This window comes from Penicillium waksmanii (genome assembly GCF_028829765.1).
Source record: "Penicillium waksmanii strain IBT 27052 chromosome Unknown utg000007l:1.0-4314555.0:1.0-4317578.0, whole genome shotgun sequence".
In the NCBI taxonomy this organism is placed as follows: Eukaryota; Fungi; Ascomycota; class Eurotiomycetes; order Eurotiales; family Aspergillaceae; genus Penicillium; species Penicillium waksmanii.
In genome coordinates, this window is record NW_026643253.1 from 4,012,858 (window position 1) to 4,030,106 (window position 17,249).

The 17,249-nt window shown below is 47.6% G+C and overlaps 7 protein-coding genes across 7 annotated transcripts; 3 read left to right on the forward strand and 4 right to left on the reverse strand.

Annotated features, from left to right (window-relative positions):
* Nucleotides 1-668: 668 nt before the first annotated feature.
* Nucleotides 669-2,405, reverse strand: N7481_008350 (cation diffusion facilitator family transporter; the record flags this gene model as incomplete). The annotated part of the gene is made up of 3 exons (XM_057267569.1): nucleotides 669-1,069; nucleotides 1,121-1,968; nucleotides 2,167-2,405. The coding sequence occupies 3 exons, from the start codon at nucleotides 2,403-2,405 to the stop codon at nucleotides 669-671; spliced, it is 1,488 nt and encodes a 495-aa protein (XP_057121770.1).
* A 608-nt stretch (nucleotides 2,406-3,013) lies between these two features.
* Nucleotides 3,014-4,757, reverse strand: N7481_008351 (uncharacterized protein; the record flags this gene model as incomplete). Its single annotated transcript, XM_057267570.1, has 2 exons — nucleotides 3,014-3,039; nucleotides 3,119-4,757. 2 exons carry the CDS (start codon nucleotides 4,755-4,757, stop codon nucleotides 3,014-3,016), a joined length of 1,665 nt encoding a protein of 554 aa, XP_057121771.1.
* A 530-nt stretch (nucleotides 4,758-5,287) lies between these two features.
* N7481_008352 (Pyridoxal phosphate-dependent transferase major region subdomain 1) lies at nucleotides 5,288-6,660 on the forward strand (the record flags this gene model as incomplete). Its single annotated transcript, XM_057267571.1, has 2 exons — nucleotides 5,288-5,369; nucleotides 5,432-6,660. Coding segments are annotated over 2 exons (1,311 nt in total), but the record flags the coding sequence as incomplete, so codon positions are not given.
* Nucleotides 6,661-7,762: 1,102 nt separating this feature from the next.
* On the forward strand, nucleotides 7,763-9,612 carry N7481_008353 (MFS transporter; the record flags this gene model as incomplete). The annotated part of the gene is made up of 4 exons (XM_057267572.1): nucleotides 7,763-8,079; nucleotides 8,135-9,121; nucleotides 9,180-9,311; nucleotides 9,366-9,612. 4 exons carry the CDS (start codon nucleotides 7,763-7,765, stop codon nucleotides 9,610-9,612), a joined length of 1,683 nt encoding a protein of 560 aa, XP_057121773.1.
* A 277-nt stretch (nucleotides 9,613-9,889) lies between these two features.
* On the reverse strand, nucleotides 9,890-11,556 carry N7481_008354 (uncharacterized protein; the record flags this gene model as incomplete). The annotated part of the gene is made up of 3 exons (XM_057267573.1): nucleotides 9,890-11,003; nucleotides 11,055-11,272; nucleotides 11,329-11,556. The coding sequence occupies 3 exons, from the start codon at nucleotides 11,554-11,556 to the stop codon at nucleotides 9,890-9,892; spliced, it is 1,560 nt and encodes a 519-aa protein (XP_057121774.1).
* Nucleotides 11,557-12,464: 908 nt separating this feature from the next.
* Nucleotides 12,465-13,963, forward strand: N7481_008355 (uncharacterized protein; the record flags this gene model as incomplete). The annotated part of the gene is made up of 6 exons (XM_057267574.1): nucleotides 12,465-12,638; nucleotides 12,770-12,829; nucleotides 12,958-13,011; nucleotides 13,071-13,087; nucleotides 13,140-13,290; nucleotides 13,352-13,963. The coding sequence occupies 6 exons, from the start codon at nucleotides 12,465-12,467 to the stop codon at nucleotides 13,961-13,963; spliced, it is 1,068 nt and encodes a 355-aa protein (XP_057121775.1).
* A 149-nt stretch (nucleotides 13,964-14,112) lies between these two features.
* N7481_008356 (MFS transporter) lies at nucleotides 14,113-15,768 on the reverse strand (the record flags this gene model as incomplete). Its single annotated transcript, XM_057267575.1, has 2 exons — nucleotides 14,113-15,448; nucleotides 15,518-15,768. The coding sequence occupies 2 exons, from the start codon at nucleotides 15,766-15,768 to the stop codon at nucleotides 14,113-14,115; spliced, it is 1,587 nt and encodes a 528-aa protein (XP_057121776.1).
* Nucleotides 15,769-17,249: the final 1,481 nt, after the last annotated feature.

The window sequence follows — 17,249 nt, forward strand, 5'->3', positions numbered from 1 at the left end:
CGGGAAAATTGTCAGAAAGAGATTGCTCTATGCCGGAAGTGTGGCAAGGCTGCTCTGGGAGAAATCGCAGAATTGAGAAAGGTTAATTGGGCCCAGGCAAGGAATCGGTGGTATTGGAGTAGTTGCTTCTTGGGTAGCTCTGGTGCCCTGAAAAGAGGATTTCAGCAATGGAGGTCTGATTCAAGATGGTTTATGCATCAGGTTTTGGTTGATGATTGTGCGGGACGGGGTGGATGTTGTGGCAGGGATTGTGGATGTTGTGTTAGTCGTTAGCGAGAGAAGGGCTCGGCGGGCCAGCTTGGTGCTGGACATTGCACTTTGAGTTGTGGATGTTGTCTGGAAGATCGGGGGTTTGAACTGGATTCTGATCTAAAAGCGTGGTATGCGAATACTTTCTTGTTTGGTGGGGAAGGGGAGGAAGGGGAGGAAAGGGAGGGAGAGGAGTACAATATAGATCATTGCGATTCACATCAGTATCGATTGTATCTTGCTTCGATATGGGGGATAGGCGTGGATGATGAGTTGAATCTTGCTGTGGATGGTTTGACTATCAACCCAAGGAGGAAAGTGATGTTGCAATTCAAAATGGGTATTCTTTTATATATCTTGGCTGTGATACTTGCTATTTATCCCAGTCTTGGGATCTCGAGAGGAAATTGAACCACCTCCTATCGATCCAACTGGTTCATATGACTGGGGAGATTCCAAGTATAATAATCCAAGTGGACAAAGGCCCGGTCGACGGTAGGTACACTCTCAATCATGTACTGCAGACTTTCTCCAACATCGTGAGCATCGCGCAGACTCGTCTTTTCATCCACGACCAAGTCGACTTCCACATTGAGTTTGTCGCCGGCATAGTAGGCCTTGAGATCTTGAACCTTTTGGATAACCCGTGAAAAGCGCATCGTCATGTAAAGTAGGATACTGTGATCATCGGGCGAGGCAGCGGCCCCAGTTAGTCGGCGAATATACTCATTCGCCGTTGATCCCCAGTTCCACATGATATACACAGAGAGGAACAGGCCACCCAGGGAGTCGAGGTACCAGAGGCGAGCGAAGGAGCCAACTGTGATAGGTTAGTCCCGAGGAGACAAGAGAGGTGAGTGGGGGTACATACTTAACGGGAAGATGATGCTGAAAGTGTTAAATATTACATCCGTCATAGCATCCTGGGCTAGGACCTGAACACCAGGACTAGGGATGAGGCGACACCAAAGCCAGCACAGAAGTTTGACGATCACGGTTGCCGCCATGAGGATGATGGACGGGAGGGACAGTTCTACCAGAGTGTGGTCCTCCCCGATTAACCGGTTGATGGAGGTCAAGCCTACCTGGAAGAAGGAGGTTACCATGATGACGGAGAAGATCAGCACGCTGAGAGGTTCGAGGCGTCGTCGAGTGATTGGGAAACGGTTCCGATCTTGCCGACGGATCATGACGGTAGTGACCCAAACGATGACGGTACTAAAAAAGTCCAGAACTCCATCCACAAGACCGGCAAGCATGGACATGGAGCTTGTGAGATACATGATGGCCACTTTGGAAGCTAGGAGCAAGACATTGGCGACGAAGTTGATACGGATGGCCAGGTTGATCAAACGCTCCTCTTTCTCGGGAGATAGTCCCTCGTGAGACTCCATCTCTGGCATAGTATGATAGGCGCATGACTCCTCATCCAGTCTCGCACTTGAACTGAGCAAAGGGGCAGTCTCGTCGGGGATTCGATAGAGATTGTGTGGGGTGCGCTTGACGCGGGGGGTGGCCGCGGCCTCGCGAGTTGGCCGAGTATCCGATACCAATTCCAATTCCGATTCTGGGATGGTCGAGTCAATATGATTTGGAGGGTGGGAGTGACCACAATTATCATAATCGTTGATCAGATTGTGTGGGAGAGACGAGTCGAGGAGACGGTCGATATAAAGGTAGTGGGAGATGATGGCATTGTTCCGTTCATAGTATTTCCGGCTGTCCACCAGTCGGTCAGTCAGCCAGGTATATAGTGTGGGGAGTGCAAGGGAATGCATACATTGGAGCAGAGAGATTCTTTAGAGTGTCTGGGGCGCGATAATAGCGTTGCCTGAGAGGGGGGGGAGAGAGAGAGAGAGGTTCAGCCCATGCGATTTATCTTGGGAGGTTCAGGGGAATGCGCGCCATCCCACCCACCATTCATAACGTGGATTACTGCGTCCAATGAGCTGAGACCCGCGACGCAGGAAGGTTGGATCCCCATGCAATTCCTGTAAGGCACTGCTAGAGTTGCGACTGGGTAGGAAATTGAGGAAGCGTTGACCGCGCGTCGAGAGAATCTCGCGTTCCGGGTCCAGACTGGGTCGTCGCGGTCGCAATCCTGGCGAATCTGGCGAATCTGGTGGGGACGACAGCGGTAGAAAGGGGGGAGACATGTTGCTGGATGCAACTACCTAAGTATAGGGTAGAAGAATTGGTGGGGAATTCGCAAGGTTGATGATGCGGAGAAGACTCCGATAGGAAGTGCGGAGGACGGAGTCGCACGGCAGTTAAAGCTGCGGTGGGGCAAAAGGGACTTGGGGAAACATGCCGGTGGCCAATGTGATCTCCCGAAAGGATCAGTGGAGATTGAAGACAAGTTCAAATTCAGGATGGGATGGATGGGAGGGAGGTAGAGCGAAGAGTAAGAGAGCCGTTGTTTCCAGCAGGTACGGAGGAGTGAATCGTAAGCAGTAGGGGTAATAGTTAAAGAATAGTTAAAGAATAGTTAAAGAATAGTTAAAGAATAGTTAAAGAATAGTTAAAGAATAGTTAAAGAATAGTTATAGAATAGTTATAGAATAGTTATAGAATAGTTATAGAATAGTTACAGAATAGTCAAAGAATAGTATAAATGTTTCAAAATTCCATCATAAAATACATGATATTGTGCATATTTCCCTTCGTCGACATGGAAATTGTTCTCTGGGACACAGCGGAATGTCCCCAGAGCCCCAGACTACAAAAGAGTCCAAAAGAAATGTCCAAATTTTCGCAACCCCCATTATGCAATCCAGAACCATATTCTCTCTGCCATTTTGTCAGTATGATCCTTTTTTTTTTGTTTTGGGACGAGCGGTATTGATTCTCTTCAATAAGTAGTACTCACCTAGGAAATTTCGAGGCTTGGGCTCTTCCCATGTCGATTCCAGCTGGTCCGCCTCCTCTTTGCCAGACCATAGATCCATATCCTCTATCTTGACAAATTTGGTCTTTTTGATAATCTTGTAACCCAGAAACAGACCAAAAAAGATAGGGATATCGACATATGGAGGCACAAAGGATTTGGCGCTGAAGTGCCCTGGGAAAAAGGCGTCAAATCCATTGAAGAAGGCCACAGTAGAGGAGAATATGATAGCAAAATATGCCATAAAAGGCTGAAATGGCGACTTAAAGGGCAACGAGGATCGCGAAATCCCATGATGTTTCAGGCCTCGGTGGAATCGGATATACGTGATCGCAATCGAAGTCCACACAATCAAAGTGCTAACAGAACTCAGGTTACTGATCCAGAAAAAGACGTCGGCCGAGCTGGCGGAGACATTGAGATAAACCAGCAGACTCAGAGCTGCGGTCACTGCAACGCAAACATATGGAACACCAAATTTCTCGTATCGCATGATTCGGGGTGCCTTGCCGTCCAATGCTGTGGCGTATAGAATTCGGGTGGATGCATAGAAAAATGAGTTACCAGCAGACAAAGCAGATGTCAGAACAACTGCATTGATGATCGAAGGCAGGGCTGGGATCCCCCCATTCTCAATTGCAATCACAAATGGACTGGCACCCGCAGTATCTGCCCCGGATTCGATGGCGTTCAGCAATCGAGGATCTCGCGACGAAACACACATGCCGACGAGGAAGACACTGCCCACGTAGAAAATAGCAATTCTCCAGAAAACCCTGCGCACTGCCTTGGGAATGTTTCTTCGAGGGTTCTCAGTCTCTCCGGCTGCGACTACCACCATCTCACTGCCGCCATAGCTAAACGTGGCTTGGATGAAGACCTTCCAGAATGCCAAAAAGCGGCCGAGCGATCCATCCTCGAGATATTCATTCATCGGCCCCGGGTTATCCCAATAGCGAAATCCAATGCGATCGTGGGATGGGGCTCCGCCGAGTGTGATGATCAACATCAAAAGCATCAATCCGATAATGGTCGTCAGTTTGATAGATCCGAGAATGAACTCCAGTTCACCATATACGCGCACTGGAAGGCTGTTGGTTGCGAATATAGCCACATAGAGAATTGTAATCCAGACAGCTGGAGCAACTCCATTTGGCCAATAGTCGATCACGAGAGCAGCTGCGCTGATCTCAATTGGAACCCCGATGGCAAACTGATACCAATAATTCCAGCCTAGAGTGAACCCGAGCGCTTCATCAACAAATCTCGAAGCGTAAACTGGGACTGCACCGGGAAGAGGTAGCCATGTCGCCATTTCACCCATGCTGTTTATGACCGCATATAGATTGAATCCTGTGATGAGATAGGCGAGTGTTGCTGAAAGTGGCCCGGCTAGCGAGAGAACCTGGCCAGTTCCCACAAACAAACCAGTGCCAATGGCACCCGAGAGAGCGAGGAACTGGACATGTCGTGATTTCAATCGCCGCTGAAGAGTTCCTACATTTGCAGATTCGGTCACGCCTTTATCGACATCGACCTCCCTGGCTTGCTGTGGATTTGATTCCTTCGTACTGCCCACCTCCACATCCTCTGCATAATTTGGACTGCCTTGAGTTGTCATTTCAGGATACAAGCACCTGAAAAGAGGCTGTCACAGTAAAATACATGTAGATGACTCGGGGCATCGTTGAGCTTCGCTTTTGCTTATCTTAAGTACTTCTGCACGGACCCATAATAAGACTCCTTGATAATGTGGGGTACAACGTGGGGAGGATCCAACGAACGAGTCGCTTGACTTGCCGACCCCGAAGTAGTGCTTTCACAAAGGGCTCGTGCAGAGCGGCCTCTGCGCATTTATCATGTCTGCCATTCGACTGATTCCCGACAGTTCCAAGTGATCGGCGCTTATGGCGGTCGTCGCAAGGATGTCCGAGCTCCACTGCAGGGTCCGAGCCTCCCAAACTTTTCCAAATGTAGCATCTTACGGTAGTATTTCTTTCGCAGCTCGGCTTAGTGGGGTCCGATGAGTCGATAGGAAGTACCCTTCCAAAATTTGAGCTCTTTTGTTGAGTATCTCGACTTCCCGACTGCAACTTGACAACATCAACGAACCGATCAATGTCTTAAGGGTTCGAGATTATGTCGGACAGGCACGAAGAGACCCCGACGCCCTTTGGGCACGAAATGCGAAGACATTTCTCTTTCAAGACAGGCTACAGAAATATGAATCATGGTAAGATCCCTCGTTTGCTCACCGGCTATCGCTTTGAAGCCCCACAACTCATTGATTTCTAGGGTCATTTGGTGCATCTCCCAAGGCAATTCGTGACCTGGCAGATCGACTGCGCGATGAATGCGAGGCTACACCATGTCCATTTATCAAGTACCGCTTCCCTGAATTATTGAATGGATCACGGGTTGCTGTAAGTGAGCTTCTCAATGCTCCTCTATCCACTATTGTATTCGTTGCCAATGCTACGACCGGAGTCAATACCGTTTTGCGCAATATAGTTTGGAATGCCGATGGACGAGATGAAATTCTCCAGTTGGATGTAATCTACGGCGCATGTGGTAAAACCACCAATTATCTATGTGAGGCCAATCAAGGGAAAGCGCATACAAGGGAGATTTGCTTCAATTATCCTGTTGATGATGCCGAGATTGTTTCCGGGTTTCAACGAGCAATTGAAGCGTCCCGTCAACAAGGCCGTCGTCCTCGGATTGCGATATTCGATACAATCTCCTCCAACCCCGGACTCAGGCTTCCATTCGAGGAGCTCACTGCTCTTTGCCGCACAGAAGGAGTGTTGAGCTTGATCGACGGAGCCCATGGTATTGGCCAGATTGAGCTTAATCTCTCCTCTTTGGACCCGGACTTCTTTATCAGCAACTGCCATAAATGGCTTTTCACCCCTCGTGCATGTGCTGTTTTTTATGTCCCAGAGCGCCACCAAGCTATGATGCGAAGCACCTTACCAACAAGTCATGGCTTTATTCCTCATTCCCCGTCGACCAACAGTTGTGCTAGTGATGGGTCAGAGTTTGTCTCGAATTTTGAGTTCGTCGGAACCACCGATAATCTCGCTTTTTTGACTGTCGCTGAAGCAATTCGTTGGCGACAGACAATCTGCGGTGGAGAAAGCAAGATCAGAGATTACTGCACTCGACTAGCCCGAGAAGGCGGACTAAGAGTGGCAAACATCCTGGGAACTCGGATTCTCGATAATGATGCACACACGTTGACAGAATGCTTCATGGTAAACATACTACTTCCTCTGAATTGGCCGACTTCTGGCAAAGGTAGCCTCGTCAAAGATGGCGATTTTCCCGGTGCTACCGTGACGGATTGGATGCAGAAAACCATGATCAAAGACTACAGCACATTTATGCCTGTGTTTCCATTTCAGGGATCTTGGTGGGTCCGTCTCAGTGGACAGGTTTATCTTGAAAAAACTGATTTTGAATGGGCTGGCTGGAGATTGAAAGAATTGTGTAAAAGGTTAGAGGAACAAAGCTCAATGTAACTGAAAGGACCGTGCTTCAAGGACTGTCCACATGGGCAGCTATAAGTTAGTACTACTCATGGAGAACCTTCTCATGGCGCAAAAACTTTCATTCATCGTGGAATTAGATGTTTATCGCTTCTAGATTACATGTACGATAAGGTTTAGAGAGAAAATGCCAGTGCTTTTAGCTAGCGTAGTGGGGATTATGTCTCGATAGATATCAAGTAGTTACTAGTAAAGATAAAACACCTCCAGCCTGAGGACTGGCGTTTCGGAAATCATTTTTTTGGCTTCCGTACCAGTCTGAATGGCTTCCCCTTTTGTTTTTGTTTTTCTTTCTTTCTTTTTTTTTGATGCATGCCCTCCTACACGCTACGCACAGAATACATGGAAAAATGGCGCGCGACGTCTTGCTATTTGGCCGTACGATCTGCTTCAAAATATCGTCTATCCTACTAGTAACACTTAATAAATGGGCCACCTCACTCAATGTCGGGATTGATCACATATTTCACGGCCCGACTTGATATGACAAACTCCTGTGCCGACGCCAAAAGCATGTCTTCGGTTTCTTGTGACCGAGCGGGATGAGCCGGGCCAATTGGGGTGGTGAATGACGATATGTGGATTTCATGGCACCCCTAGCGATCAGATTTTTCCTTTTCAACACATTATATTGGATCTTATCACGCATTTTGCCTGAAACCTGAGAGATAACGGCTACGATCGGCTGCCCACGGTCACAGTATTCTAGCCACACCTCCGACCATAACCGAGGAGCTTCCAGTGGCTGGTGAGACTTGGATTGGCAAATTCTGGTGAATGTGGAGCCAGAAAGTGGACCCCGTAGTCCTATATCAGCCACAGCGGAAAAGTATGGATCTTCTCACGGTCTTTCCTGTCTAGATTGGGCTTGATTTGATAGAATCAGGATCCATTTGTGATGGCAATTGCGGGTTTACCAGACCTCGCCAGTGCAAGAATGAAGAAAATTCGCTCCACATGTGCCTTTCAGAGAAACATATCATCTGGCTGTACTCCCGTATTGTTTCGAGTTAACATTCAAACCCTCATCTCTTCGCGATCTCTCAAATTTTGATTATGGTCATTTGACTTCAAAATGTCGGACCTGGAGACAAAATATCATGATAATCAACTTGAAACGAATATAAATTACGACAATGATTCCGAAAGCGAGAGTTCGAACGACACGATTGGACACCTGGACGAGCTCGAACTTACCCGTATCAACACATATCGATTGCAGCAAAAGACAACCGTTGGTTCTGTAAGGGGTCTTACCCCACGAGAAAAATGGCTCGCCATGGGAGCCGGAAAGGAGCATCCACCTCTTCTTCCAGACTCTGAAGCATACGTGGTGGAATTTGATGGTACAGACGATCCGTTACACCCTTATAACTGGCCTTCGCTCAAAAGGTACGCTTGAAGATTGAAGTTTTACTTTCGTTACGTCGTTCTAATATATCAATAGAATTTCTCTTGTTGCCATCCTCTGTTACAGTACATTCGCTTGCTCTTTTACCAGTGCCGTCTTCTCAGCCGCCATCCCCGGAGTTGTTCAAGAATTTCAAACAAGCAAGGAAGTGGGATCACTTGGCGTTGCACTTTATGTTCTCGGATTTGCAGCTGGTCCAACCATCTGGGCGCCAGGATCGGAGCTTATTGGGAGACGTGGACCGCTCTCGGTAGGGATCCTTGGGTGTGGGATCTTCACAGTGGCATGTGCTACTGCGAAGGATCTGCAGACTATCATGATATGTCGGTTCTTTGCGGGACTATTTGCTGCAAGTCCCATTTCGGTTGTTCCGGCTGTCTTTGCAGACTTGTTCAATAATGCCCAGCGAGGAATGGTAATGTCGGTCTTCTGCATGGCTGTTTTTATTGGACCCTTTGCGGCGCCATTCATCGGTGGATTTATTGAAATGAGCACCTTGGGATGGCGCTGGATCATGTACATCTCGGCTATAATGGTATTTCTAGGGTTTATATTAGCTCTTCTATGCCTTGACGAGACTTACCCCCCGGTCATCTTGGTCCAGAAAGCAGCCACCCTGCGCCGACAAACTCGGAATTGGGGCATTCACGCCAAGCAAGATGAGGTCGAGGTAGATTTTATCGCACTCATCTGCACAAACTTTACGCGACCAATTGTCATGTTGGTCACGGAGCCCATTCTTTTTCTGATATCCTTATATATCTCTTTTATCTACGGCTTGATATATGCTCTACTCGGGGCTTATCCAGTGGTATTCGAAGGAGTTTATCACATGAGCATGGGGGTAGGTGGACTGGCATTTGTAGGACTCATTATCGGTGAGCTCCTTGGAGGTGTTCTTATGCTCTTTCTCCAACGCTCTTATGCATCCAAGCTCTCTTCAAACGGCGACAAGCCCGTCCCTGAATGGCGCCTCCCGCCTGCTATCCTTGGAGCAGTGGTATTTGCCATCGGCATGTTTTGGTAAGTCAAGTTTCTATCTGATATTTCTGAAGCTGAACCTGATAGCTAATTATAATAGGTTCGGTTGGACCGGATATACCTCCTCTATTCATTGGATAGCGCCTGTGGCGTCTGGAGTTTTCACAGGTGCAGGAATCTTTCTAATATTTTTACAATGCTTCAACTATATTGTTGATTGCTATCCCGCTCTGTATGTCCTCCGGAGTTAATAAATATCTGAAAAAGCTTGCTGATAAACCTTTAGGGCCGCATCTACAATTGCGGCGAATACCATTATGCGCTCTGCTATCGGCTGTACGTTTCCATTATTCTCTCGTCAAATGATGGAGAATCTTGGCGTTCAATGGGCCGGCACACTGCTAGGGTGTATTGCTGTTATTATGATACCGATTCCAGTCATATTCAAGGTTTATGGCCCATGGCTACGGGGAAAGAGCAAGCTGGCTTGCTCACCGATGTATGATATAGATAAAAAGACTTTTGAAGTATAAAGTCAATCCAACAGAATAATGGAATTAGAATAATGGAATGAAAAAAAGAAGGCCATTTGTAAAGATGGGGTGAGCTTCTAGTTGTAGTATCATTTTTTCCTGGTCGTTCTCAAGAATACTACTCAGGGCTGCAATTGAAGTTCAGTAACAGGTCAAATGATCTTTGCTAGCGTTAAATATAAATACATGTTCTTCCTGTTCTTCCAGACACGGAGATACTCGAATCAATTTGAGATAACGATGGGATTTTGCTCAACTATTCCTACTATACAGTCAACTATCGCTTGAAAAATCCCTTCTCGATAAACCTTAAAATCGCATACGAGGATGCAGCAAAAGCAAACCCCAGCTCAAATCCGACATCTCCCCCAGCTGGCGCCAACCCAGCTGATTTTGCGATCGGCCCAACATACCATGATTGACTCATCCCTGTCACCATTCCCACGACTCCACAGCAGAATGCAAGAAGGGCGGCAATTCCTGGTGGCAGCTTATCACGATTGTCATAGTCCTCGGGTTGGTAACCAGAAAATCCGCGCCGGAATACAAAATGTTCTGTTAGTGCAATGCCTTCATAGATTGCGAGCCAGTATCCAATGAAATGCATGAAGTTCTCCAGAACAGCTTCGAATTGGCTGTATCCGGGGATGGCAATCGCAATATAGATTGCCGTTGCTACTATGGTCCAGACAAAGCGAGGGACGTGGCGAGTACAGCGGCCCATGACCATAAGTGTCAGAGAAACCGAATAAATGTTTGGACAATTGTTGGCGACGATGGATAGGGCCAAAATTATGACACAAAATTTGCCAAATCCCCCCACCCGAGGAAAGAGCAGGGCGCCTAACAAGCCGCCTACCCCATTGTCTTGGTAGCCTGCGTTATAAGGATTATCACCTCCATTCAAGGTGATGGCGGTCACAAGGGCGGCACCCAACAGCTCCGTGAAAAGCAGTGTTGGGAAAATACCTAGCCAAGTAGCGAGGAAGACCTTTCGTCGAGGTCGATCACTTGGCTGATAGACTGTATAATCGGCCGCGAAGCTGGTATAGCCGGTTCCAAACCCGAATACTGTAGATCCATAGGAGAGTACCGCGCCCAGCTCTATACTGCCACTTCTCATTGGAATATTGACAAAGTCTCCAGAGTGGGCGAAGACGCCTAGCACGACAAGAAAAACGATAAATGTCGGGATCCAGCTCCAGTATTCGTATGCATGAACAACCTGGTAGCCGAAAAAGACAACCGCAAGGGTGCAAAAGGCGATGATCAGAATTCCAGCATATCCTGGAACATCTGGATTCACGGCATTGATAAGCTGTGCTCCTACAATAATATTTGCCGCGGCCCATCCGAGGCATGCTAGGACATTGAACAAGGCAACTAGATCGCTACATTAGCTCCTCTCCATGTCACTGAAACCCTGGAACCAAATGACATACTGAGCTTGACACCCCACCATCCAAACCAAAACCGAGACAAAACCATTTGTCGTAACCCCAAAGGCGGCACCGAAAGTAGAGAAGAAACAGACCGTGAGCACCGAAATAAAGTTAAAGAAGATAATTATCAAAGCTGAATCAATGAAGCCTAGATTGAACAACGGTTGACCTAACACTCCAATGGTGAATGAAGGGACGACCATGTTTGCAGCGAGCCACTAGGTTGATTTGCACGGATTAGAGATACCTCACAAGGTAGTTAGGATGGAAATACCATTGATCCAATATTCCAGTAGGAGTTATCCGTCCGCTCATCTTCCGGGACCCTCTCAATGCCTCTCTGTTCAACCTTTATCTTGCCTCCCAACCTTTGAAGCTTCGCGTATAGAGAGTTGCCGTGCTCAAAGCTCGATGCAGGGACGGCCCCTGACTCATGATCGAAGAGCGGCGGCTCTGCTGTGCCAGCACGCTTTTCCACATCGCGATTCAGTGTACTGTCCATGGTTTCAAGCATCAGCAACGGACGAAAACATCACAAGTCGAGACTAAGGAATGACACCTTTTATCAGTAATCTCTCCACTGTAGAAGGTGGATTGCCCCACGGGGGTCGCCGATCCACAGTTTGAAGTGGGAACTGAATGCGCCCGTCAAGCACTTTCACCAGGTAGTGGCGTTGAGGTACTAATTTGACAGAAGGCTCAATTAATCGACCATGCATGAACTTCATCTCGACTAAACAAGCTTATTACTCAATAATTTGATCGTCTATTGGTATCGACCACGCCTGGCACACATATCAATCGCACCGCACCGCCTCGGTTGTTTCAGGACACTGCGATATTCGCTTGTCGTCTGCATGTCTCTAAGTTTCCAGCCATGCCGATTTGGCCTGGTCCAGCCGGCGTCTCCGCTATTTCTGGCCCGAGGCCGAGCGGGGGGCCGGTGACTGGGGCAGATCTGCGTTTTCATTGGTACGGAGCCCACCGAGACCCATTGATAAGGGTAGAAATTAAGGCTACGGACTTAGAAGGTCCAACAGGTGCCACCTAGATGAGATGCGATGGTTACAGGGGTCTCTGTAAATCATGATCTAAGGCCACTGTGGGGTAAATCGCTCATCTTACGAATGAAGCTAGTTCCATTGGCAGTTGAGGTGATACAAGACTTGCACATGATCAATCACATTCATTATGTGGTACCTTCACTAGTCGACCAAATTCCTCTCTTTTTTTCACCACTTCCCGTCCTCTCTTGGATAATATCGAGCCGAGCGTCTCGGTCGACGCCGTCGTCCGTTTTCTGCGCAAACAACAGGAGCCGAGAAGGCTATATAGGATTAAGTGCATCAGGAAGCTTTGTGGAACAACTTGCGGGTGGGAATGAACAGCAACCCAGAGGAAATAAAAACAATGGCCACCAACATGGCAAGCCCGATTAGACTACCTATGGTTGATCTTTCGGACCCAGACACTGCCGCTGCGGGCAAAGCGCTGTTAAATGCTGCCATCGAATATGGATTCCTCTATATTGATAGCAGGACGTCAAAATTTACAGAATGCGACGTCGAAAGAATGTTTAAAATGGTTCGTTGGACCGGAGTGCCCTTTTCAATACCCAACAAGTAAACCACTGAAGTCATGGGTTTTGCGTCCCCAAGTCCCCTCATGTTGTCCTTTAAATCAAAGGTTTTGGTGCTGATGATGAATATGCGTAGTCGAGCGAATTTTTCAAGCTACCCTCGGCGGAAAAAGAGCCATACCGTCGTGGATCAAATGTTAGTATCCCGAAGCGATAGGGCCACGCTGTGAATTTTGCCACCCTCGCTAAAATTAGCCCGTAAATGCCGAATCGCTTATGATCTATACTGGGAATTCGTGCTGATAATTGTCATTGACATATTAGAACAAGGGATGGGTTGGCATGCATGTCGAAACACTAGACCCGGAGAATCACGAGGTGGGTATTCTGTTCCAGAAGCTATGCTTACCATATTGATCAACTAAAAACTTGCTTAGCGAGGAGACTTCAAAGAGTAAGACTCCTTTTGACGTATTGATTATTTTTATGTCTAAATATCCTCCCAGAGCTCTGAATATTGGTGAATTGGACGACGGAAAAGTTCAGCAAGCCTTACCTCCAAGCCTCCTTTCACGGGAGAAAGAGATTTCTGATTTTACACGATTATGCAATGAAACATGTGCTCAAATACTAAAGCTCTTGAGTCAAGGGCTCGAGGTAAATTTCGAGATTCTGAAATGATACGACCAGTTTGCTTACTTTTTTAACTCTCAAAAAGATACCAGAGAACTTTTTCACTAGCCGCCATGATCCATCGAAAGGTTCAACGGGAAACTCGCTTCGGCTTCTCTACTACCCGTCTGATGTTTCATCATTCATACCGGAGAAGGACATTCGTGCCGGTGCGCATTCTGACTACGGCAGCATTACACTACTATTTCAGTGTCCTGGACAACCAGGCCTAGAGATCTTAACGCCAGACCAAACATGGGCCCCGGTCCCTGTGTACCCCGGCGACTTGGTTGAATATCCATTTCCACCAATTTTAGTCAACATCGGCGATATGTTGAGTTACTGGACTGACGGGTTGCTCAAATCAACTGTTCACCGCGTTGTATTCCCTCGCGAGATGCCGGAGAGTTCAGAATCGGGACCGCGGGATCGTTACAGCATAGCCTTTTTCTGTCAACCCGTTGGCAGCACAGAGCTAGTTCCAGTTCCTAGCAAGCTTGTGGAAAATCACCGAGAAGGCCAAAACAAGGACCCCAATAAAAGCTTCATCGTTGGTTACGGAGGCGGGGCTAACAGTCTAGATTCCGACCAGCCTCGAATGACAGCCGGTGAACACCTACAATCTAGATTGAATGCAACATATCTCAAGAATATCTGAAGATTATTTCGTTCAATTGATATTTACTCAATGTGATATTTACTCCATGTTCAAATTATTGAGTTCAAATCTAGCACTGTTAAGTTGGATGATATGTGTACAGGATGTAGTAAGAACCTTGGAAATCAAAGATTTTCGCATCATGTCAATCAGTGAGGGCTATCCTCATTCTGATCAAAGTGCTCCCGGGCCCATGGGCTTCGCAGTCGAATAGCTTCACCCTTGTAGAAAAATATAAATGGGATGGGAACCAGCAAGATGGAAATGAATCCCAACAAACTGGAGGCCCATTCGTAGTCCAGTTTCTCATACATCTGAGTGGCAAACAGAGGGAATCCGGCACCGACCACATTGCGAACGAAAATCACACCTGCGAGGGCCGAAGCCGAGTATGTCTGATAGCTATCCACGACATAGTTGAGGATACTTAAGATGACAATATAGATACCCGCACCGAAAAACGAGGATGCGATGATGGGCACGATCCAATGCACGGTGCGATAGCTCGTCCATCCAAACCAGAAAAGACTGATGGGGATCAGAATGGCACCAACACGAGCCATCCACATTCGAGCTTCCGGAACACCCTTACCCTGGTTCTCGGCAACACGTCGGAGATAGTACCTTTCCTGCAAGGGGTACAGGCAGAATGCAATGATAGGCCCAATGGCCATGCCCAAGAATGCCAGCCCTTGCTGGCCAGTGTTGAATGGATGACCCTTGGGGGCACCGAAAACCAAAGGAATGGCCTCGTTGAAAAGGTAGACCAGACCGTACAGAAAACCATTGTATATGGCCGAGAATGCAGTAATGGGCTCGGAGAAAAGGAAGCGGAAAGGGCGGGTAAGTGTGATCGCAAAGAGCTCATGTAGACCCTTACGGTCGCTCGCATGGAGGTCTGTAGTAGATTCAGCCGAGCGCAGATTCTCCTTGCGCATCTGCTTGCACACTCGTTTGGCTTTCTTCTGAAGGATGGTGGTGTGTCGTGTTTCAGGAACTGTGAGGACCAGCAAAATCCAAACACCACCCGTCATGGCCATGAGAACCCAGAAGATCATTCTCCACCCACAATTCAACCCGATATATCCAGTAATGACTAGTGCCATTGGAGGTCCAAAGGTGCTGCTCAGGCCATAGACAGCCATAGGGCCACCACTCTCATTGCGTTCCCAGAGATCACTAATACTTCCACCGGTGTTGGTCAACGGAGCACCTCCAGCGCATCCAGCGATGAATCGGCAGACTAGGATGGTACCGATATTCGGCGCCAAAGCGAGTGGCAGCTGGAAAATAAACAGAAGAAACCATGACACGGTGTAGACAGGCTGTCGGCCGAAGTATTCTGAGAGTGGCGCAAGCAAAACCGGACCTATGGCATATCCGAGCACGTATAACGATAGGCCAAGCGTAGTGATCTCGGACGAAACTCCAAATTCCTCTTGGATGCCCGTGGCACCCGATGAGATTCCTCCAGCACACCAGGTTCTAGTTATCCAGTGGTCAGCAAGTGATCCGACACTTCAATGGGGAGAAGGAGAAAAGAATCGGACATACGTGAACACATTAAGCATGCTGACCAGACAAGTGATATACCATTTCTTCAATTTCGGCCAGTGACGAGGGTTGTCGGGATCGTCCAAGGCATAACTCACGATGATGGGGAGGGCATCGTCCGGGCTGCTTCTCGCCTTTGCCAGGGCCTGTTCTTCAGACAACACCAACGAGAAGGTTTCGCGGAAGGACTCTGAATTTTTCTCTGTGTCCTGAATTTGGTCGATCTGAGGCTCGATCTCGTGTGACGCCATGACTCCGGCGAGGTAGGAAGTTGAGCGTTGGACAAGACAGCACTCACAACCAGAAATTATAATTTCTCTCCTTTTGCTGCGTGTCTCTCTCCTTGTTTCTCCGCGGCAAAGCAGGAGTCGCGTGGGATTTAAAGGCAGAACCGGGCCCTAGCCGATCGGAAACCTCTTCTCCATAATTATTGAACCCCGAGGTTCACCGGGGTCGCCACCGGACCAAAAGGTTCGGCGGGGTCGGCGTGCCGATACCAAGCAATCAGGCGCAATGCTTGGCTGTATCAAGCTCCACTTTGACAATTACACCCCCATCTTGGATGAATGCGATTACTAATTTTTTGCGGCACAATGTGAGAACGTTTAGCCGGTTTCTATGTGTAATGTGCTCCGCTGCTGTTTATCTCGGACGGGTCACGTAGCAGGAAGGTTTATTCTATGAACTGAAGCATTCGAGCAGGCGAGGGGGGTATCGCAAGTCAAAGGTTGAATTTTTCGGTAACAAGATATGCTCTTATTACTCTGTACTGAATACTCGTAGTGCGCGAGCCCATCAATGCCGTGCCAAAACGTGCGAAATCAAGATTGGCGGTCCGAATTCGCACCTCGAGCTCCACTTGGGGCTTCTCTCCATTTTTGCTCCAACATTGTGCCGTGGGGGTTAATGCACAGACTTCGGGGAGGGGGGGGGGAGGTCTCGGCTAATTCACACTTTAAAATAGCCGGACGTTGCTTCATAGCTTTTGGGGTTTTCTGCAGGCCATTTCGCGTTTTCCGGTGATCATGTTGAAGCCATCTCGATTTTCGTCACCTTTCACTTGGACACACTCTATTCTATTCTCTTCAGATACAAAATTTACCCTCGAGTACAATGTTATCAATATTCAAATTCAACCCTTGGAATTCTTGATCCTGTTCAATAACTAACTACTAGGTGGTAGTAATACTTGTAGTACGCTACTACTAAGAATCACCAAATATAGTTACTACATCAAGGGTTTACGAGCTATAAATTAGAGCTATTTCCGAGCTAGAAACCTTAATATTATCTTTTGATAGTTAGTAATTCCATATCATAAAAAACCAAATAGAATGATGAGAAATTAAATCCCTCCAGGGCTGGGGTTCTAAAACATTTGCTAATTATACATGGTCCTTCTGGAACCTTGAAAATCAGCGTCCCCTTGAGCTCTAACTACCTCCAACTCCAGCGGCCCCGCAATCTTTCAAAAATCTTCGAAGATTCAAAGCCCATTGTGCCTAATGCACTAGTCTGTATCGGGCTAACTAGCTGCTAGAACAATCATGTTCCACTGAAATATCTAGAAATTTAACAACTGTTATTCTCAATTCTTTCGGCAAGTAGATTGGTGCAGTGTGAGGGTTTCCGATCTTCAGTCTTCCACTTCGAGGATTTATTGTTTTGAATAGTGTGATGCATAACTGGCTACCAAGCCGTGAAAGCCACATGTAATAGAGCCCAGCCTTCT